Here is a 24,535-nt window from a genome sequence, read left to right on the forward strand (position 1 = left end):
AGAGAAAATATATGTTGATAACCTGACCTGAAACTAGGGATGATAACGGGCCGGATCTGGACCGGATCCAGCTAGATCCAGATCCAGATCCAGATCCGCATTTTTCATATTGGATCCAGATCCGATCCATATCCAACGGGTCCAATTTTCTCAGATCCAGATCCATATCCGACGGATCCCGGTCGGATCTGGATCCTATGCGGATCTAAGACAATATCAAGATAAACAACAAACACAATAGTGTTATAAGTTAAGTAACACGAACTACCAATGCGATATTAAGTGTGCCAATAACAAACTAGGTCAATGACATATTATACGCACACAATAGCATTTCAACTTCATCTTTTAAAACTACGAAGTGACATAGAGTCTACAAAATTCAATGTCAGTGGCCAAATTAAGTGGCATAACTAGTAGCAATCACTAAGTTACGTCATGCACTACCAACTTTTATTTTTTTATACTATAAACTTATGACTTGTGAAGTAAGTAATGAGTAATTTGTTTATTTTTTATTGAAAACGGGTCTGTGGATCGAATCTGGATCTGAGTGGTGAGATCTAGATCCATATCCGCTTTATAAGTAATAGATCCATATCCGATCCATATCCAACGGGTAGGGGTGAGCAAAACCGGATATCCGATACGGTTTTGGAAACCGTATCGGATATCCAGTTTTTTAAATCTCCTTTTTTAGTATCCTTAGGCGATACGGTTTTTCCGTATATACGGAAACCGTATATCCGGTTTTTCCGTATATCCGGAAACCGTATATCCGGTATCCGGTTTTCAACCTCACTTACGTAATTTAATATATCTTTTTTCCTTTTTTACGTGTGATTGTTGATTTTTTTAGTAAATTAAAAGTGTTTTAAGAAGTTATAAGAGTAAATTACTTATAAAGTTTAATACTAATAAGATTTAATCACCAACATATTGAATATTTTATGATTTATATATATATTTCAATATTTTATTCTAAAAAAAAGGTAACCGTGTCGGATACCGTATATCCGGTTTCATATTTTGCCGATCCTTATCCGATACGGTTTTTAAAGAACCGTATCGGATATTCGAAAATTCGTATCGGATATCCGGAAAACCGTATAATTAAATTCGTATAGCGTATCAGATACGTATAATAAAACCGTATCGTATAATTTTGCTCAGCCCTACCAATAGGTCCCAAAAATTAGGGTCCATATCCTATCCATGCGGGTCGGATCCTGAATCCATTGTCATCCCTACCCGAGACTGACCCGACCCGGCTTGTCACCCGTTGATGACCCGACCCGAAGATGACCAGACATGAACCGAACCGACCCAAACCCGTCGTTGACCCGACATAAACCGAACCCGGTATGACCCGACTCGCTTTGACCCGACCCGTAACCAACCCGAGTGACCCAATTGCCACCTCTAAATTGTAGATAGAAATAAGGAAGGTCAAAAATTTAGTCTAACTTTGTAACTATATATTGATACATTATATTAAACTCAGTAACTCAACTTTTTATTGTAATAAAAGAAAAAAGGAAAACTAGTTGAGTAATGCATAAGAATTGATCCAAGTTGGCTTACACGAAAGGATTTGGTAGAAGACCGACGGAGTGAAGAAGACGAAAGAAGTGGAGAAGAAGCTCTTGGACGGGATCCGCCAGATTCAGAAGTAGATGATGATTCATTAAACAAGCTTCTCACATTACTCCTTCTACTTCTAACGCCTACTTCAGGTCTGTCTTTTCCACTTTGCACCATCTTTTATGTTTTAACATTTGCTGCTAAATGCTGTATACTAGCTTGTGAATCAACTTTATCTAATCTATATACCCCGTCTCAATCATTTGTTTACTGTTATTTGTTTACCCCGTCTCAATCATTTGTTTACCGTTATTTATTTACCTTTGTAATAAATAAAAGAATGAAACGGAGGGAGTAATAATATATGGGCTTTATTTCTCCGCTTTTAATCAAATCAAGTTGTGTCACCACTAAATTATTATTGTTGTTGACAACAAGGTTATGAACCAGCTCGATTTGATGGAGGATTTTGACCACAAAACCCGAACTGAATGTGACCCGAATAAAAACTAACCCCGATTGTCACGTCTATGTCGATGTGGTGATTAGTGACGGATCGCATTGTGTATTCGAAGTAGACGTGTCATAGTGACCCGTAAGACTCATTATTTGCATTGATGTGTTCAAAACAAATTGGTTAACTTCATATTTCAATTCCCCGGCGGCCTTGATTCTGATTTTGACAACTATGACAACCAACTTTGCAACACAATTATATACTCACCACATAATTTAAAGTCATTTGATTTTTGTCTTTTCATCACATTTATGTATTTAACCTTTGTTCACCTAATGGGGCTTATTTTAATTTCATTTTTAAATTGATTATAATTGCTTTTTCTTTCCTAAGCTGTTAAGGTTGATTCGACAAATGGGGGACGGGGATTTAGATTCAGGACTTTACGACTAATGTTTCTGATACCTCGATCTTAAGTCTTAACCATTGGGATAATCACAACGGATATATTGGTAATTATGACTTCATGAATCTCACAGTAAGTGGATCATACATCCGATGTACTACCACCAATTTTTAGTTTCTGAGCATTATAATAAAGTTTTTGAGTTTTGTTTTAAAAATTATGAGTTTTACTATAAAGTTTCTAAGTTCATTCACTAAAACATTAAGCTCAAAATTTTTACAATAAAACTCAAAAATATTACATACAAACTTAGTTAAATTTGGGTTTTGACGAAAGAAAATTAAAATGTAACTTATAAACTTTAATAAAGCTTCGGAAAAATACACATATGCTCAAAAACAAATAAAGTTTGAGGTAATAAGCTCAGAAAAAATACAAATATGCTCAAAAATAAATAAAATGTGAGGTAGTACATCCGATGTAGGTTCCTTTTTCTCTGAATCTCATGACCAACGAGGGACTAAAACTAGCGGGCCATTAAAATTTCAGAACAAGTCATCAAATAAAAAGGCTAATAGTCTTCATAACATAATCACTCAACATGGTAGTCTACATCATACAGTATAACAACACTCCAGTGTGGGGTAGGGGGAGGGGGCAGATGTATGCAGCCTTACCCTTGTGTTTGCAACACAAAGAGGTTGTTTCCGAATGACCCAAGATGAACATGTGTGTTGAGAACTACATCGAAGGACTGTTACTTAACAAGAGAAAGAAGCGCAGTTTCTTTAGTTAGTCATTTTGATTTATTCAGAACCAAAGAATAACGAGTCTTTGGCTCCATTGGAAATATGGAAAGTCTACATCATACAGTAAAATAATAATAAGCCTGCATTTGCTGTATGCAACTTGCAATGATAAATGATTGTCTATGTTCATTGATATCATGGGAATTAGATTAGTTTAGCCTTTGGACCTTTCTCATTATCTTCTTTAGAAAATGATTATGTTTCGGATAATACGAGACAGGGTCATTGCTAATTGACTGTTAATACTATGAAAAAAGGGCAAGAGAATATCCTAAATAGTTGTATTTTTATGCCTTGCAATGATCCCAAAAGCTAAGAATTTGTGTATGTAAGCCAAGGGACTTTAAGGACAAAGCTGATTTTCATTTTGATTCCCAAGGGGCATAAAAGCCACATGTTCCTTACTGGGCCCTTAATGAATCATGTGGTCTGCCAACTATAGTAATTATAATGGAATGTCCTTTTCTTTTCCTGATACTGTATAATTTGTCAACATATTATTGTTTTCCCCAAATTTGCTAAGAATTTGTGTATATATATTTACACAGATTGTCTTAACAAATTTCGGGGAGAACCAGGTGCCAAGGTTGATTGGCAGATATATCGAAACTAATTGTGGATCTTAGTCCCTAGCTTAAGCTTTTGGTTGAGATGACGCTCGCCATTAAAGCAGGGACTAGACCACCATGGGTAGGTCTAGCTGCAGCTGTATGGGTTCAACTTGGTTCGGGGAATCCGTACACTTTCCCTCTGTACTCCCCTACCTTGAAATCTGTACTTGGGCTCAGTCAGCAAAAGATTACACTGCTCGGAGTTGCAGTGGATATCGGTGAGAGTGCCGGGATTCTGCCAGGCATGGCATGTAACAAGTTCCCTCCATGGGTTGTGCTGTTCATTGGTGCTCTTTCTTGCTTTTGTGGGTATGGCGTTATCTGGTTGGCTGCCACTGAAACTTTGAAGAACTTGCCTTACTGGCTGGTGAGTCAGATCTCCATTTTTTCACTTCTTTTTTCTGTTTCATCATTTCACTACTTCGATTTTCATACGATGATTCATGTTAGCAGATCACATAATTTTAAAACTATAGCTCTCTTGTTATTATTATTGTTGTTGTTTTTGCTATTCCACAGTTCAACTTCAAATATTGTGCCTAGGCAAGGTTAGAGGCCTGAACTCTGATGTACATAGTCTTAAACTCTGATTAAATTGCGCAAAGGCTATTTTAGCTTCCGATTTTATTTTGGTGGGGGCGAGAGGCATAAAACAAGTAAATATAAAGGAGAAAGGAATTCAAACGTTCATTATATCGTCCGAATTACCCTAGTCTTTACCACTAGGCGAAAACCTCATCCATTACGCTTTTGAATAGCTCTTTCTCATTTACGATGCTTGTTCATTATGACACATTCAAAATGATTGGTCTCCACTCTCCAATACTTTATTTTTAAAACTTCTGTCAATTTATAGTTTCAATTTATAGTACACATTCAAAATGATTGCTTTTTTCATTACTGACTGGTATTGTCTAGATACTCATGTTAAGTATGATGAGTTCTATAGTACACATTATATTGTATGACACAGATGTGGATTGTTTTTCTAAGTTAATTGCTTGACTAGATAACAATGCCTTATTATATTTACATATAAATCATGCACGTCTTAGGCATAGCTTTTGTTGGTGAGTGTTGGCGAGGTAATACTGTAATAGTACTGTTGTCAGGATGTAAATGTCTTGACTTGGCATCAAGATTTCATTTATTCTATTATAATTTGTCAAAATCAAGATTCTTTAAGATTTGATTTAGTCATTCAGATTGTGCAAGTATTTTTTTTTTTGTCAAAATTTGGATCTTGCAAGTTGACTAGCATTTCCAACTAGGATAGACATGAACTCTTGTAAGATAAGAAGACATGATGACATTTGATTTTAAGATATTGTTTGGTGCTGAGGGAATCAGAAGGAAAGGGAAGGAGTTGGTTGGATAATAAGTTGGGTTGGTGGAAAATGCAGAGGGCCTTGTCCTAAAACATAAAATTGTCAACCTTAAGGTTTTGCATTAGGTTTCAATTTCAAAAAGTCAACCTAAAACATAAAATTGTCGCCTGGTCCTCCTATATGACAGTCTTACCCAAATTGTTACCCCTGTATAATCATCATATAACACAACTACATCCTCAATCATTTAACACATGTTATTTGCAGAATACCATTTTCTCGAGCGATACAAAATTTCATCCAAGTTGTTAGTGATTATCCAAATTGACCGATAACTCGGGCAATACAAAATTTATCCCAAATAAGATTTTCTAATGTTACTGATAACCCATATTGTTATTCCTGTGTCCTGTCTACTTCGGCCGCATTATCTTCTCTTGGAGCTCAAGGAAGCGGGGAACTGTGGCTTAGACTTCAATATGAAATTTCTTCCTAACATTTTATCATTATTAGTATGTTGGAGTATAAATCCACTTGTGAGTCCCACATCGGTGAAAAAGAGAGAGATTGTCTATCTTATAAGGCCTAGGGGTGTTTATCCCATTGCCAATTTGTTTTGGGAGATAAGAGCATTCTTGGGCTTGTGAGTTAGACTTCTCTCCTCCACCGCGGGTAAGGCCAGACCCATCTCGTGTTTATTATAGTAACTAATTGTGCTTCTACAGTTCTACTTCAGAAAAGAAAAAAAAATTGTATCACTGAATCTTCTTCTACAGAGATAATTGTTAACATATGTGAATCATTTTTCCACATCTTCCATTTCTAGTGGAGTTAATGACTCTTTACTGTTTGGTTATGGGTTTTGATACAATTCTCAATCCACTTTTTATTTGTTATCAGTCGCACATGTCTATATTGAAAGGGAATGTACATACCACACCACTTAGTCACTTACCATTGGCAGACCTGTTGTAGCGCTAGGGTAATGTTGTCGTTGTAAATCATCTTTCGTGTTAATATGAGTGTGATTAACCTCTATGACTTGCTATGTCATCACAGTTATGGATCGCTCATCTGGCTGCAGCCAACAGCAGTGCCTGGTTCAGTACAACAGTAATAGTAACTAACATGAAGAACTTCCCTCTGAATAGAGGAACAGTTGCCGGACTCATGAAGGGATATTCAGCTCTTGCTGCTGGAATTTTCACAGAGATTTACAGCATGGTCCTCAACAAATCTACTTCTGCCCTTCTACTCTTTCTCACCTTTGGCCTTCCTGTCATATGTTTTGTCATGATGACCCTTGTCAAGCTTTGCTCCCCTGCCACTTCCTCAGAAGACACTTCACAAAACTTTTTATTTGTTCAATGTGCAGGTGATTATTATTCCCAATGTTCAATTAGTCTCTGTAAGATACATTTCAATTAACCCGAATGAATGTAAGGCCAACCAGTTTAGCTATACACAAACTTCACCCATATACCTATTAACCCGCCAACTCGTAGACTAACTAATACATTTTGATCATCACATGGGTTAGTCTCATGAGACTGTTGCATATGTGAATTTATGCCAATTTTTGTAATTACTTTTTCTTTTGGTTTTTTCATGTTGTATTTTACTTTTGTTAAGACTTTTTAAACTTTACTTGTTTTTAATCATGTTTTCCATTACTTATTTCTCTGTTTTAACTTTTATGACGGTTTCAAATAATGATTCATGTTTGTTGATCCCATATCATGTCAAGACTAAGGATATGTTATTGTTGTTGTTGTTGCAGGTGTTGTTTTAGGGATCTTTCTTCTGACAACACAAGTCTTGGACAGTACTATTACCCTCGCAAGATCTGTCTGCTACTCCTTCATTGTGATAATGGTAGTATTGATGCTGGCACCTCTTGCGATCCCTGTCAAAATGACGCTGTTTCCCTCAGAAAAGAAAGTTGAAAGTTCAATGACTGACAGCGACCCTCTATTACCTACAAAATCTGCACTGGAAACACAAAGCGGCCAAAACATCTTGTCAAGTTCAGAGTCTGATCAAAACTTGCTCCTTGCAGTTGGAGAAGGTGCTGTTGAAAATAAGAAACGTAGACCAAGAAGAGGAGAAGATTTCACATTCCGAGAAGCAATGGTGAAGGCTGATTTCTGGCTATTATGGCTGGTGTATTTCTTGGGTTCGGGTTCAGGTGTCACTGTCGTGAACAATCTGTCACAGATAGGTTACTCCCAAGGAAATGGCAATGATACCACAATGTTGCTCTCTCTCTTCTCTTTCTGCTTTTTTGTAGGTCGCCTTGGAGGTGGTGCTGTTCCTGAATACTTTGTTAGGTAATCAGCTGTGTTATTAGGCTTCTTTATTACTTTTCTTTTGAGTGAGTGGTTGGATTTAAATTCTGACATTAGATTAGAAGGAAGATTCTCCAACCTTCGGAAGTAACAAGTATCGAGTCTAACTGAATCCGACTAAGTGGGGATTGAGTCGTTACAGTGTGGTCAGCTAGCTGGTCACCTCAGATCATGTCAATATCAAAAAGGTTCGACTGTTTTATCAATCCTTAAGATAAAGCAAAAGCACTAATCTAAATTACACTATTGCAGCACCAAGGCAATACCAAGAACAATCTGGATGTCATTCTCTCAAGTGGTAATGCTTGTATCCTTCCTTCTATACGCATCAAACCTCAACGGAACCCATTACATTGCAACCGGGTTGATAGGCATATGCTATGGCGTGCAATTCACCACAATGATTCCAGTTGCTTCTGAGCTTTTTGGGCTGAAAAGTTTCGGAGTAATATTCAACTTCATGATGCTTGGCAATCCTGTGGGTGCATTCCTCTTCTCTAGCCTGCTGGCAGGGTCTGTATATGACGCAGAAGCAGCCCGGCAAGGAGTCTCAGCCTGCTATGGTGCTGAGTGTTTCAGGTTCACATTCCTAGTTCTTGCTGCTGCCTGTGGGATTGGAGCAGCATTAGGCGTAGTTCTTACTGTCAGAATTAGACCTGTTTACCAGATGCTCTACAGTAGCGGGTCATTTAGCATCCATTAGCATTCATTCGATCACCGCTTTTAAAGGCAAGTGATGGTGCTGATTATGACCTTGTAAAATACACTCATCTGACTTCTCTATCGTCCCTTATTGCGAAAACTGAACACAAAATTAGATGTTTGTGGAAGAAAAGATCACCCTGATGTTCATATGGGCTATGATTGTAAAACTGAATAGATAGCACATTTTGTCTGTGTTGTAAAAAGTGTGTATGCATGTAACATGAGATTGGAGTTGTACGGAAGAGAAAATTGCTTATTATAAGTCATTGTTTTGGTACATTATCTGATTATTTAATATCTGAGTTTTGTGCTGCAAAATTACGATGGGTAATTTTGCAATAACCGGCCAAAAGCAGATTGGCCATCACTGATGCACTGACGCACGCAGGACTTTTCATCGGTCTTGAACGGACCGGAATAAAAAAAAAACATGACGGTATTTTTTTTTTTTTTTTGATATTGGTGTGGTACTTTGGTTTTAGGTGTTCGGGGTGGTGGATTTCGACCGCCCTTAAAGGTAGTCTAGTGCATCGGCCTGAGATGGGTGGAGTTTTGGTCTGAGGTATGCGAGGTCGGACACTTTGGTGGTGGTGTTGCTGGTGTGGTAGGAGGCGGTGGGTGTTGCTTGTGGTACTTATGGTGGATGTTGGATGTTGGATGTTGGAGGTTGAAGTGGTGGTCATATATAGTACGAAAGAGTATGGCCATATCACCATATGGGATACCTCTTGGGCCTTGGGGTGGGGGCATCAGATTGGTTTGGACCGATTATATCCTACTCCCATGAGTAGGGAGTATGATACTCTTATGGTAGTTATAGAGTGAAAAAAATAAAAAATAATAACAACTACCCACTACATCTTCAGACAGTAAGTTACTACGTTTGTTCTTCTTTTTCAAATTACTCAATTTATAAGTTTATTAAAATCTTATCAAATTCATGAAATTCATAATTTTAATCTATTTGTACTCAAACTAGTGTAGTTCCCGTGCTATAGCACGGTACTTTTTAGATTCATTTTATAAAGAGATATTATCAATTAAATTATTTGCATAAATGAAGTATACTTTTAATTTAATGTTATAATCTACTAAATATAATACTTAATAAGAGGTTGAAAAAAAAGTTTACTACGATAAGAAGACATTTTAAGTTAAGTTATTTTTTTACTATTAAAAATAACACAATAATTTTATACCATTACATGCAAATAATTTATGATATAGTACAATTATTAAGTTAGTTGTATAATTTTATTAAAACGCGTATTGACCTTAAAACGAAAAGCAGTAAAAACTATTCCTCGCGTCAAAAAAGACGATTTACGAATTATTAAAATAATGTTTTCACTTTTTTATTTCTAATAGAAAATACATAAGTGTTTTTACATCCTTTAAAAAATAGTCCATATTACTAAGACAAAAATTTACATAATAAATAACTGATGATTTCTTACAAAAGAGGCAACATATAAATATAATATAAATTTAAATTTATACGAAATCAAGTTCACTCATCTAGCTTATAATATGACATGTAGAGTCCAAAACTATGGACTATTAATAACTTTTACTTTCATAGATGAGATTGAAAAAGTGGGCTACGTATAAGGTCCAGAATTTACAATCCATCAAATCTTATTGTGTTAGTAGTATCTAGAAAAATAGGCCCAATTAAGAAGAAGTCTCTTTAGGCGGGAAAACTAAGAGAATTTTTATTCTCTTAGTAGTAGGGGGATTTATCAAGTTTATGAATCATAATCATCAAAATAAATCATCATATTCATTTAAGTTAAAGTGAATATAATTGTGTCTTAGGGTGAATATCACACTAAGTTACATATATTCATCAAATTACCTTATCATATTCACTAAACTCAAAATGAATATCATAGTATTATATGATGAATATCATAGTACCTAATACATATTCATTAGGTTACACTATCATATTCACTAAACTGAAAGTGAATATAATAGTTACATATGATGAATATCACACCAGATAACATATATTCATCAAATTAAATTACCATATTCACTAAATTGAAAGTGAATATGATAGTATCATATGATAAATATCACGCCCAAAATCACAAATTTAACCATGAATAATGAAAGAGAAAACGGAAAAATTCAATTCAATTAATAGTATATGCGATTTTTAGGGTTTTAACGTAATTTCAACACTTACCTGATAAAATAATCCATCAAAACAGAAAACGAGATTACAAAACTAATAAAATGGATGAAAAATTAAATTTATGCATAATTTATTTGGTGAATATAGAAGCTGTAGATTTGAAATAGGAAAAAGAATGGTTATTTATTGTAGATGGTAACTGCTTAATAGTGGGGATGTTGGGAGTTTTTATTTTTTATTTTTATATTTTTTTAATAGGAGAGTATAAAGTACCCTACACCTGGGTGTAAGGTATAAGAATTGATCAGTTTAAAGGAGTGGAGTAAGTGTAATCCTTTTCTTCGAATACTCAACCAAATGCTCCTTTAGTTTTGAGCTTTTCTTCAAATAACGACTTGTTTTAATTCCAAATTTTTCAAATGAAAACCTAGAGTTTCTTTCAATCGAATTTCTATTATAGAGTAAAGGGAAAATGCACGCGGTGTCCTTGAAGTTTCGAATTTTGCCCGAAATACCCAATTTTTTGTTCCGGAAAACTTTAAGCGGCTATAGCTCGTGTCTAAGAATTCAGAAAGTGATAATTTTTTTTTTCAAATCGATCATCTTTCCGAGAACTACGATTTGAAAAAAAAAATTGTCGTATTTGGTTCCCGTGGCTAGGAGTTTTTGTACGTCAAAGTGTTTTTTACCGTACAAAATTTGAGTGACCATATCTCTTGGTCACGAATTCCAAACACGACAATTTTTTTTTCAAGTCGTAAGTCTCGAAAAGATAATCAATTTGAAAAAAAAAATCGTTACTTTCTGAGCTTGTAAAGACGAGTTATAGCCTCTTAAAGATTTCCGGATCAAAAAATTGGGTATTTCGGGCAAAACATCAAAGTTCAAGGGCACCGCGTGCATTTTCCGTAGAGTAAATTATATTATTCACCAGATTTATCTACGGGGCTTTAAAAAATAAATCATTATTAAATTTTTACTAGTACTAATTGGCCTTACCTTAAACCCACTTCGAAATCTGTCCAACTCTTTAGCCAGGGCTCGACTCAAGACACCACTATGGCAATTGAGTAAGGTGGCACCACTTTCACCCACCAAAGGTCACCGAAATGGTATGTATATTTTTTCCAATTTATTTGATTCTTGTACATTTGACTGCAATATTATTATCATAAAGAAAAATATGAAATATAAATGAATCAAAATATGCACAATATAGGTGAATTTACATTAAACGTTATGAAGGATCTAGTTTTACTTTACCTTGTCCAACAGAATTTTTAAAATAATTACGTAATATTTAATGAAAATTCTTCTTAACCTTTAGGCCCTGTTCTTTTGGACTGAAATTTATAGGATCTCGAATCAATCGAACTTATAAGATCTCGAATCGAATCGAATCGAACTTATAGGATCTGAACTGAATTTATAAGATCTGAACTCAACTGGACTTATAGGATCCGAATTTAACTGAACTTATATGATCTGAACTAAACTTATAGGATCTCGAATCGAATCGAATCGAACTTATAAGATCTCGAATCGAACTTAAATTAAGTGAGTATAGGATCTCGAATCAACTTATAGGATCTCGAATCGAATCAAATTATAGGATCTCGAATCGAATCGAACTTATAGGATCTGAATTGAACTGAACTGAACTTATAGGATCTGAAGTTAACTTAAATTAAGTGACTTTAAATCCAAAAGAATAGGGCCTTAGTCTAATTTAATAACACAATGAACATTGCATGTCAAAAAAATGGATCATTCAAATTGATCATTCTTCACATAAAATGATCTTTTTTTTTACCTTGAAATGTCCATTTGTTAAGTTGACAGTTGACACATCATGCAACAGTTTTATACAAATTTAAGAATAAGACGGACTTTTTCTTAAAAAAATCATTCATTTATTGCTATAATAAAAGACTGATTTTTATATAAATGAATAGTTTTACCTTATGAAATTGTCTCACGCAATAATCTATCTATCTATATATTAATCTTCTAATATCAACTAGTTTAGATCCCGCGCAATGAATGCGCGATATTTATAAAGTTTTTGTTTTTGTATTACTTAATCATGCTAAATTAACACCTTATTAATTTTTCATATTTCGCATCATTATATTTTAATATGAGGAAAAAAATTGAACTGTAAAATAATAGTGTTATCTCATAAATTGTTCATTTTTCTCGTTATTTTATTTTGTTTCGAGCAAAAATAAATTAAAACTGAAAATTTATTCAAAAGAATTGAGTAATGTTCTGAAATGTGTTTTTTGAAAAAAGTATTTTTTATACCACAAAGCTAATGACTCCAATTTATAAATTCTCTCAAGTAATCGGCACGGTGGGCGGCACGGCCAGGCACGGTAGTCGGCACGAGCACGGCGGCAGAATCGAGGCGGCACGAGCCCAGCCCGTTCGTGCTTGAACCGGGCTCCGACGCCAGATTTTCGAACTCATCGTGCCCAGGCACGGCACGGCCCAGGCACGGCCAGGCACGGCACGCACCAGGCACGATGGGCGGCACGGTGGCAGTTGTAATTAGAGTCGTTGGAAATATTGTCGTTGCTGCTCTGCTGCTCACTTGCTCTGTTTTCTGTTTTGGTACTTTTGTACCGTTGCTGCTACTGCTAAATTTCTTCTTTCTTTTTTTTTTTTTTTTTTTTTTATATAATTACAAACTCTATAAATACAACCTTAATTCAATTCATTTCTTCACAATTCAATCCATCTCTTATTCTCTTCTACTTATCTTTATTCTTATATACTTCTTATAATTTTACAATATAACTTATAAATATATAAAAATCTTATATAAAACAATTAGTAATATAAAATAATTAGTTATATAAAGTAATTAGTTAATCGGGTTTATTGAATCGGAAGTTCAAGCAAGGGTTCAATTGGGTTTTATAACATCGGGTTTGTTGAATCGAGTATTCGGTTCAAGCAAGGGTTCAATTCTTCATTTCGATATTCCGAATTCCGATAGCTTTGTTTGCATTTTCTAACTCTACTTTTTATTATATTGTTTTAATTTTTGTTTGTTGAGTTAAATTTAGTTAATTAATTCTATTTAAATATTAGTTTGTCTTTTAAAAATTTAATTATAATTATGGACTCACAAAACTCGTCTAAGAGGTCACGTCATATTAGTGAGTCGGATTCACCAAACCCCGAACCACCATTAAACATGAACCAATATATGAATTTTAATCCGTCACTACTTGATAACATGCATTTTGAAAATACTATTTTCGAAAATCAAGCTTTTGAAGGACCTAGTACAATGCCTATTTTACCACCTTTTGTGACGGGGGGGATAAGATCACCGTCCGAACATGGGTCATCTACCGAGACATCACTACCCCAAACACAACCCAAACAACCCGTAGTAGATGTATGGTGTACCGAACAAGAAATGGACGAAATGCATAAAAAGGGTCATTCTAGTGAAGCATGGAGTCATTTTTTGAAGTGTAAAACTAGACCGGTTTGCAAATGTAGATATTGTGATCGCATATTTAGTTGTGCTACTACGGGTGGTACCGGTCATCTAAATCGACATTGGAAAAGTTGTACTAAACGAATCCAAAGTGACCAACCTACAATGGACCAATTCGTGACTCACCCCGATAACCAATCGTCCAATTATAATTATGATGAATGTTCCACCCAATTGGCTAGAATGATTATTCAAACGGAAAAACCGTTTACACTAGTTGAACATCGTGCTTTTAACGAATATGTTAAAACAAATCAACCCCGCCATAAAGAAACAAGTAGACGGGCCGTTAGAAATAAAGGCATGGTATTATTTTTGACGGCACGACAAAACCTTATTTCTGAGTTTGAAAAGACTAAATGTAAATTTAGTATAACTGCTGGGGGTGGGATTCGGGCGTCGAGTATTCATATATATGCATTACCGCTCATTGGTTGGATGACACTTGGACTATGCAAAAACGAATCATTGACTTTGCTAAATTAGAATACCCTCATAATGCCGAAAATACACATGCAATTATCATGAACGGTATTAATGATTACGGACTTGCATCTAAAATTTTAACTTGTACTTTTGATAATGCATCTACCATGAATTCTGTTGCTAACAAGTTAAAAGCTAGTTTAAATGATGTTATTTTAGATGGTGATTTGTTGCATGTTAGATGTGCATGTCATGTTTTAAACTTATGTGTTAAAGATGGTCTTGAAGGCATTAAAACTTATCATGCGAAATTTAAAAATATTGTTATGCATTTTAACTCGGCAAAGTGGAGATTTAAACAATGGAAAGATTTTTGCGAGGCCGAAGGATATAAATGCATTAAATTTCCCGACGAAAATAACACTAGGTGGAATTCTATGTACATTATGTTGAGTGCTATGATTCCCTATAAAGAACCTCTTACTACTTTTTGGAACCGATCCTTTCCCGATAACTTGTTATTAGAGGAGGATTGGACGAAAATTTCATTGTATATTGATTTATTAGGTGCTTTTAACTTTGCAACTCTCTCTTTTTCACATGTTTATAAACCTACCGCTCCTAATTTCGTTGGTAATGTTATTCCTATTGCGCAACTTTTTAACAATTATCGTCAAAATGCTATGTTTAGCGGGTTTCTTCCAAAAATGGAGCAAAAGTGGCTCAAGTATTGGTCATATATTCCCATTGTTTACGTTTTTTGTATGATTTTAGACCCTAGGTGGAAATTAGAGGAAACTATACAATTAGTTGGTGTTTATAGGTGTCTATTATGTTTACCTTTTGACGAAGCTCAATATAGAGAAAGAATTAGTTCGCAATTTTTTACTGTATATAACCATTACGAGTCTGTTATTAACAACTTCACTCGTGTTTTTTCTCATACTACTTCTAGTGCAGGTACTAGTGGTGGTGCTATTCAAGGAGCGAGCTTGACCGCTCTTAAAGGTTTGATGAGTCGAGTAAGGCCGAGTCGACAACAATCTACTCCAACATCCAACTTGGCCGAGTATCAAATGTACACTACCTACGATTATATGCGAGGTATGACCGAAGAAGAGTCCAACAACTTTGACCTTTTGCAATGGTGGCGAAATCAAAGGAGGTCGCTTCCGGTGATGTCGGCAATAGCAAGGAATTTCTTAAGCATTCAAGTGTCTTCCGTTGCATCCGAAAGTTGCTTTAGTGGAGCAAAAAGGGTATTGGATGAAAAACGAACTCGTCTAAGATCCGATACACTTAAAATGTTAGTGTGCTATAAGGATTGGATGGATGCCGAAAATCGACAACAAGACTTTGTCGATCATGAGCACGAGCTTGATTCCGACGAAACAAGCACCTCGTCAGATTCATAGTTGCATATCATATTAAATAAACTTGTATTTTGTATTTTTTTCTTATTATTATATTAGATTAATATCGTTTCTTAATCGTTTCATCGTTTTTTTTAATTGAATAAACTTGTAGACATGTAGTTATATCGTTTCATGCTTTTTTAATAAAAGATTGAGGTATTTTTTTTAACATTGTTTCTTAATCGTTTAATAATAAAACTCTTTTTTTTCATCGTTTCTTAATTATTTAATTAAATCGAATATATTAAAAATACAAGTAATCAATTACATTAATATTTAATTAAATATATATTTTAGTTAAATTATTATATTAATCAACAAAAAGTACTAAAATCATACAATTATTATAAAAAGTTCTTTGTTTTTTTAAAAAAAAAAACAAAAAAAAAAAGGAAAATAGCACGATGGGCCGGCCCATGAACAAGGCACGACCAGCCCATGGGCTAGGCACGGCCCAGCACGAAAATGGGCGTGCCACAGATGGGTCGCGGCTAGGGATGGAGAAGATGGGCCAAGCACGGCACGGCACGATGGACCCATTAACCGTGCCTGGGCCGGGCCAAATTTTGGAGGTGGCACGATGGGCCGGCCCAGCACGGCCCACTGCCATCTCTAGGTGCAATATTCGACATCCATACTAACACCACATGGGTGTATATGAATGAAGAAAAAGGGACATAAGAGATAAATTGCAAAAATGAGGGAACCGTGTAGAACAACGAAAAGCACAAGTGTACAATGTAGGATTTGCCTTTTTGGGTGCTTACCCATTACACGTAATTAAAAAAAAAACGAAATAACAAATATTTACCTACGGTTGAAAATTGCTTTAATATGTTCTTATTTAGTGACTATTAATTATTAACTAGGTTTGTGACCCGTGAAATTCACGAATTTATCTGTTTTAATTTTATTATTTTTATCTTTTATTTATACTTGTCTGAGCAATTAGTTGATCCATTTAAAAAATATAGTCTTGGAATACATAAAAGTTAGTCGGTTAGTGTCTTATTTCTTTGACAACTTTGATTTATTTTCAAAACTATATATTGTACTTTAGTTGTTTATTTTGATTAATATACTAATAACATGTGGTTTTAAAAAAATAATTACTTTTAATAAGTCCAGTAATTCATGATAAATTCTTAAGATTACCTTTTAATTAGATTGTATAGATTATGTACTAAATTTTCTATGTGAAAGCTTGAATGTCCCCTTGTCATTTAGGCCAATAAAGTTAGTATGCGAAGACGAAAGAGTAAACTAATCCATAATATTAAACTATTGATCCTTTTTTTTTTTTTTGAGAATAATAAATCTCAAAATGTAAGGAGTTAAGAAGATATAAAATTATAGGACTTTTTATCTTCTCAATCTTTTAATTCTCATAAACCTTATTTTCTAATAGTAGCATAATTATGAAGTTTAATAAATGATAATCTTAATATATCGTTTATATCAATTTATCAAAAACCTGAATTTTAAAATTTTGCATAAAAGATAAAATTAGTTAAATGGTAGCCTACTACAAATTTTATACAATCTCATTTGTGTTATAAGACATACACACAAGATAATATGACATGTACGCATAAGTATTAGACAATAATTTACATTTATCTATTATCAATACCAAAATAGATTTTTTTGTCCAACTTGTTAATAAGATTGAGATCCTCGCAACTCCAATTTCATTCTATGAGTGCTATTTCCAAAGAAAAAATGATGAATACAAAAATCACATACCCAAATAAAACATATAGTTGAAAGTTTCTGAAATAATAAAAAAAAAATTATGAACCTAAAAACAATTACTCATTCACATTCATGTTGTCAATCTTGTAGTTAGGTTATAACAAGGTATTGAGTGTAATGGAGGGAGTATTTGTTTCAGCAATTATAGTCTTTCTCTTCTTCATATAGTCTTCTTTCTCCAATTAACTATCCATACAAAAAAAAAATCCATTGAGTGATTAATAACAAATAAAATGGTGGAATTTGATTTATGTAATATTAACCTTATCGTTATTAATTTAAATTTTCTCTTAAATAAGTTAAGAAATAGGCATGGAATTATAAAGATATAAGTATATTTACCTTTGAATAGTTCATCTACACAAATCTTGATAGCCTCTAAATGAAAACAAAATTACATATATATTAAAGTTAAAATGTGAAGATTATTTCAAATCAATGGAACTTAAAAATAAATAAATAAATTATTAATTTAAAACCTTAATACACTTACCTTGAGTTTGATACAATGATAAGAAAGATTATTGATACATACATACAATTCTTTTGGCAATAGAGGTAAAAAAAATTGGCTTGAATTTTGTCTCACAAATGTTGTCTTTCATAAAACATTTATATAGCCAAATGAGGATGCATTTTATGACTTTTAGAGTTTTTTATTATTATTATTATTATCAAAGTTAATATATACATAAATATGTAGAAAAGTTTCATAACTTTTGAGTATTCATTTTCATTATTAGCATATTTATTATAGGCATAAATATAGAGTAAATAGAAATGAAATGTAAAAGGTTTTTTTTTCTTTCTTTTTTTTACAAAATTCACATTACATGAGAATTGTTTAGGAGTTATTTTACGAAACTAAAAGAGGTGGATATTTTGTCTTGCCTTTTATTTATAAATTATATTTATAGATTTATTTATTTATCAAATTTAATAAAATTGAGCAAGTTTATTGCAATAAGATTTAAGAGGGAGTTGCACATATAAACAGCTTAAAATTAGAGTGATGTAAATTTTAATTTTTCGTTTAACCTATTCTATTTTTAAAAATTAAAATATTAATGTTTAATGTTAAGTATGTTATTATTTGCTATTAATATTTACAAATTATTTATGATTTTTGAAATGGTATAAAATTACAATTACGTGATATTTATTTGTTGCTTATAATATTCTAACAATAAACGTAAAAATTTTAAATTTAGTATGAATTTATTTTTAATGGTTGTTTAATTTATCTAAAAATTTTAAAAGCCAAAGTTAGTGTTTGTTATGCTATTTGCATTTAATGGTTCAAATTTTTTTTCTTTTTAAATAAGAAATAATGACGTGGCTTTCTATAATTGGTGACGTGGAATTTTGGTTATGCAAGGTGGTATTTAGTAATGCGAGGTGGCATTCTCTACGTGGCTTTTAAGGTTTACCCTTTTAATAATATTTATAGATTATTTTGAAATCATTTCTATCTTATAACCACATATTAAAACAGTCCTATAAATTTTACGGGTTTAAACCTAATTACCGTAATTTGTGTAAAGGAAAATGCTGAAAACTTGAGAAAACAGAAGCAGAAAAGGCGGTTGATACTTGATACCAGAACCAAACGACTTCCACCAACCAAAACCAAAACGAAACGATCGCACAGCTTCCAAGTAAGGGTTTTCTACTCCTTTTCTTCCCCAAATCTCAATTTCTTCAATTTTTACTAAATTCAATCGAATTATAGACTTATTATTGTTAGATTGTTAGTCTATTTCTGTATTTCTACTTGTTTCGATTCAGTAATTGCTTATTTAACTTAATTATTAGATTGATTTTCCCAAACCCTAATTCCCCTACTTAGCAATTCATTTTCTGTTTTTTTTTTTTGATTAAATTGGATTTGTTAGGGTTTATGTGTTGTACAAGTTATACTGAGCTACTATCTGCACTTGAATAGAAATTTGATCAATGGTCAATGTCGATGAATAGAAGGTGATGTTGGCAATTGATCCGATGCGATGCGCTATTTTGAATTGGGCTGAAATTATGTCTTCCATTAATCTATACTTGAAGCTCCTTTTCATCTATGGGATGATTTATCATTAACTTTTTATTGACCTACAATTCAGCTTCAGACCTACACCCTACAGGGTTTATTAATCTTAAGCTACCGCTCTGTTCCGTTCATTGTGGGTTTTCTGTTAGTTGACTTATATCATGCTTTATTAGTCGACCTTGCTTATCCTCGACACAGTCACGTGATGTATTGTTGTCATACTTAGATGTAATGGCAAGTGTTTCCACTATGAAGTATGTGAAGAATCATTTGCGAAATAGTATGAGTGATAAACTTTTGAATCATTGTTTAATCCCTTATATTGGGAGAGATGTTTTTGCACAAGTTAGTGATTATAATGTAATTAGATGCTTTCAAGATATGAATCCTCGTCCGATGGCTTTAGATCTTTCTTAGGTATTTTCTTTGTAATTATATTACTAGGTAATGACGACATTGGACTTTATATGTATAAAGGTTGTCTGTAATTTTTTTGGAAGCATTGTGCCCGCCCTTTCCTTAAATCCTAAGTCCACCCTTAGCTCCATCCCACTTTGCTCTCTTTCCTTGCCCCCATCCCCATTCCCCCCTGTCCTTCCTCTTTTTTGTATCCTAGCAAAGGGTTAATGTTCCTCAGACCTACTATTGTAACAGATTCTATTTTTACATATTTCCACTTTTAACACGTTTTCAATGTTTGCTTGACCCAAATATAGAGATATGTAGTTATGTTTATCGTTTGCCTTATGTTTCCCTTGTTGGTCGAACAACTATTGTAACAGATGGCCAAGGTGATAGCTACTACTCAATCTTCTCTACTGCTTCAGCCACACGCTACCTTAACTGGAAGAGGTTTTAAATTCATCAGCGATGAAAGAATTGTTGTTTCTTCTTGTTTTAAGCCCATTTCATCTTCGAGACAAGTCAAATCAGGGAACAACCAACTCCATTTAGCATCTGTGTCTCTATCTCATTACAATATTCACGTTCACAAGGGCATTAGTGCAATACCTGTCTCCATGGCTTCGAGTCTCGATGTGGAGGTAACAGGAGAACAAGTTGAGATAAAACCCGACTTTACAGGTGGAGGTGGTGATGAGGGTGTCAATGGAGGTGGAGGTGGAGGTGGGGGTGGGGGCGGTGATGACAATGATGGCAACAAAGGTGATGAAGGGTCAGATGATGCCGATGCCAAAAGGAACAAGGCTCTTTTAATGTCCCAGAAATTCACTTTGGGTTTTGCTGCCCTAGTTGGGCTTGGAGGCTTAATGGGCTACTTAAAGAGTGGTAGCCAGAAGTCACTAGCATTTGGCGGACTCTCAGCTCTGCTCCTATACTATGTCTATACCGAGCTTCCTAAACGACCTGTGTTCGCCTCATCCGTAGGCCTCGGCCTGTCTGCTGCTCTCCTTGTAGTTATGGGCTCACGGTTCAAGAAGTCGGGAAAGGTATTCCCTGCTGGAATTGTCTCATTTGTTTCTCTAATAATGACCGGCGGTTACTTGCATGGAATTATGAAAGCTCACTGAAATAGTATGTTCCGTGCCTCCATGACTGAAAGTTGATTTGGTGTCGATGTTTTCTTCGAATAGTATCCCGTCTAGAATTTCAAGGAATCTTTTTGCATGCTAATCCTAGACTACTGGAAAAACTGCTTAGTGCTTTGAGCTGTCAGAGTTTGTTTTTTAAGCGAATTATCTTTTTTGCTGTTTTTTTTTTCTTTCATGAATGGACCCTTGTTACCCTTGTATGCGAAGTTTTCGGCTTGTGTGTAACAGTGTATCAGGAATTTGTGTACAAACTTGTGTTTCTGGTGCAGTAAATGTTGAATTACAGATTTACAGGCACATCACATATTCACATGGATGTTGAGATGAATTATGAAAAGACTTCTGAACTCAAATAATGCAAACGGCTCTTTTCTTTGCATTTTGCATTAGCCATAATCCTGACTTGATTTTGATCGTGTCTAACTGTGTACTTATGCTGGGAGAGAAGCCAGCTTTGGGTATGACGCTTAGATGATCATTCAAGGTTTTATTGTAACTTGGACCATGAATACTCCCCAGTCCCCAGACATTAAACCGGTCCAATGTTTCTGACGTACAAGGGTTACCGGTAGGGATGTGGCCGTGTCGGCTCGAGTGCACAAACTGCTGTTGATACTTTTCTTTCTGAAAATATCAAAAGGATGTTATACAAGTACGGATGTCACTGTGGGGGCTGGGTGTGTGAGGTTGGGGAACGTAGGCTTCTCTGCACCCGTGCGGCCGTAGTTGTCAAGCAAGATTCATATTCGACCCCTCTTAATACTAACTAGACTTAATGCCATGTGTAATATACACTAGACTAAATGTAGAACTCCATAAAGTAGCACGCGTCTATATAATTACATCCCCATATATTCACAAAAAAACAGAATTCTTTATGAATCAACCTAATGTCTTGAGCCCAGCTTTTATCGTAAGGGGTTGAACACGGTCCCATAAGTTAACCGTAAATTTGGAATTTGATTCAATATATAAAACTGCAAAATTGTCAAAATCGCGAGTGTAGTGGCTGGTACTTAGTATGCTCTCTGTCCCTGTAAATAGTTTTGTGAAGAGAAATACAATAAATGTAAACTATTGATTAAAACGGAGGGAGTAGTTGATACCCGTAGTCCAACTACTTGGCTAAGCCGGACAGTGATAACGAAAACACAGTATTTGATTGACTAAATAAGAATATGAGCCCTTTAAACATTGTCACCCGTATTCCAACTCATTCAAATACCTACTTGAGCCAGATATTGATATTGGAAAATTGACCTCATGTAAATTTTGTGAGTTTGAAGCTAGAGTACGCGTCCTACAAACATAAAAGTAAGGATGACTTAAGTTATTATGGTGAAGGGGGTTCTCTGTAACCGCCATAGAAAAATATACTTGTAAATGTAAACATAGAAATAAGGATAACTTATGTTGTTATGGCAAAACGGGTTCTGTATAACCGTCATAAAAAAATGTACTTGTAAACATAAAAGTAAGGATGACTTAAATTATTATGGCGAAACGGGTTCTCTATAGGCTATAGCTGCAGTAGAAATATCAAATATGTAAATCATGCTCTTTCTAATAGACCAACTCCAATGGACAATTACAATACGATAGAGCTTGATTTGCCACATCAATTTTTTAAACTACGCTGCTTTTTAGCTATGTACCGCTCCAACGGCGGATTACAACATTTTATAGCTTGTATGAGTCCACATGCTTGCAAGCTACTCTTAAAATTTTCACTCCAATAATAAATTATACTTCTATGTTTATAATTTTGCAAATATTACAAACAAGTTCTTAAAGATAAACCATTGAAAATGCTCTAAGAGCAAGTCTAATGGTTTGGTTTGGGGGTTAGCTTGCAATCTTAGAAAATTGCAAGCTAGTAACCCAACCATTGGAGGCTTCCATGTAGCCTAACTAAGTTTGGGCTAGTAGCTTCATTAAACTACTAGCTTAAAAAAACACACAAAATAAAGCAACCAATAGGGAAATAGTGGTGAAATAAATAAATAAATAAGAAAATATAATATGTGGGGTTCATCCAGGCTACTAGTATATGATGACTGGAATTATGTCGATTTCCGCACCAAAAGTTAACCCAATTATATATAGTAGTATAATCGGGGTCGAACCACAAGGATGGGGTGGATTTGCACTTAATTTGTCTAAGTCTAAGTCTAGTCGAAAAACAAGGAGGTTGGTGAAATCAATTAAGCTAGAACTAAAGCAATTAAAATCAAGTAAACTAAGGTAGTAATATGTAAACGATTGATAAAGACTAGGGTTGTCGGGTTCCCTTAAGTAGGCTAAGCTAAGTATTGGGTACCAAAGGGTAGTGGGTAATTGTTGGCCAAGGGAGTTAATCTCGTAGGTTCTCCTAAAGATGGAAACAAAGTTCTCACAAGGCATCCAAGTTTAATGTAAACTTACTATCAAGCATCCATATAAACTTTCATTCAACAAGACACTAAACATAAGTTGTACAAAGACATAAACTTTCATTCACACATTTCTACAACAAACACCTTCCATGCATGTTAACAAAAGCCGAACAATTTACCCAATTACCAACATTAACAACCCATTCTTAACCCTTGAGCCTTACTTAGATTCCCCTAAACCCTAGGGGGTCACTACTCACACATACTTACAAGACAATTGCAAACAATTGGAGAAAAGCAAACAAACATAGTGATAAATATGATATAAAATGAAATAACAGCTAATTAGGAAATGGAAATGTACACAAAAGAAAATTCAAACTAAAAAGGAAGGAACTTGTACCAACAAAAGGAAAGATTAAATCTCTGATTTATAAATGGAAGATGTTCTTCAACAAACTTCAATTACAAACCAACTACCCAAATGTAAACTATTGAAACTAAATAGATCTATGCTAATTAAGTAAGTAATTAAGGCTTAATTAAGGAAAGATTAAAATTTTGATTAAGGAATGTTGCATAAATTTAGAGAGCATTTTTCAGTTCTAGAGTTGTGTGTCAAAATGATTAAGGGAGGGGGTATTTATAGTTTACAAGGAAAATAGGTCAAAAATTACAAAGGAAGTCAAAATTGCGAAATGTGTGTCCCAGCCGGTGGGTCGGCCGCTGGTAGGCTGCCCGGCTGGGAGTCTTCTGATAGTTGGCATTTAATTTTGGGTCATCAGGTGTGCACGGCCGGCGGGCCGGCCGCCGATGGGGTATCGGCTGGGAGCTCGCTGTAACCCTTCTTCCTTTTTCTATCTTTTCTTCATTCTTCTTGCTTTCCTAGCCGGTGCACCGGCTGCCGGTAGGCTGCCCGGCTGGAAACTCCCTGCAAATTCTTCCAAAATATTCAAGTCTTCAAAGGATGGGGTTCCTAGCCGGCGGCGGACCGGCTGCCGGCCTACCGGCTGGGAACGCATTCTCAACTTTTTTTTCTTCTTCTTCTCCTCATGCTAGCTT

General features: G+C 34.6%; 2 protein-coding genes across 3 annotated transcripts; both read left to right on the forward strand.

Moving 5' to 3' along the window:
- Positions 1-1,523: 1,523 nt before the first annotated feature.
- LOC141611468 (protein NUCLEAR FUSION DEFECTIVE 4-like) lies at positions 1,524-8,527 on the forward strand. Of its 2 annotated transcripts, none has more exons than XM_074430003.1 (5): positions 1,524-1,736; positions 3,805-4,234; positions 6,255-6,570; positions 6,976-7,525; positions 7,796-8,527. In XM_074430003.1, exons 2-5 carry the CDS (start codon positions 3,908-3,910, stop codon positions 8,244-8,246), a joined length of 1,644 nt encoding a protein of 547 aa, XP_074286104.1. In that variant the 5' UTR covers positions 1,524-1,736; positions 3,805-3,907; the 3' UTR covers positions 8,247-8,527. The 2 variants fall into 2 exon arrangements, with proteins under 2 accessions (XP_074286104.1, XP_074286105.1); XM_074430004.1 differs by having other exon boundaries at positions 1,554-1,736; positions 3,780-4,234.
- A 10,504-nt stretch (positions 8,528-19,031) lies between these two features.
- On the forward strand, positions 19,032-21,395 carry LOC141611470 (uncharacterized). The gene is made up of 2 exons (XM_074430005.1): positions 19,032-19,162; positions 20,331-21,395. Exon 2 carries the CDS (start codon positions 20,331-20,333, stop codon positions 21,075-21,077), a length of 747 nt encoding a protein of 248 aa, XP_074286106.1. The 5' UTR covers positions 19,032-19,162; the 3' UTR covers positions 21,078-21,395.
- Positions 21,396-24,535: the final 3,140 nt, after the last annotated feature.

The sequence above is a fragment of the Silene latifolia genome, chromosome 11, assembly GCF_048544455.1.
Source record: "Silene latifolia isolate original U9 population chromosome 11, ASM4854445v1, whole genome shotgun sequence".
NCBI lineage: Eukaryota > Viridiplantae > Streptophyta > Magnoliopsida > Caryophyllales > Caryophyllaceae > Silene > Silene latifolia.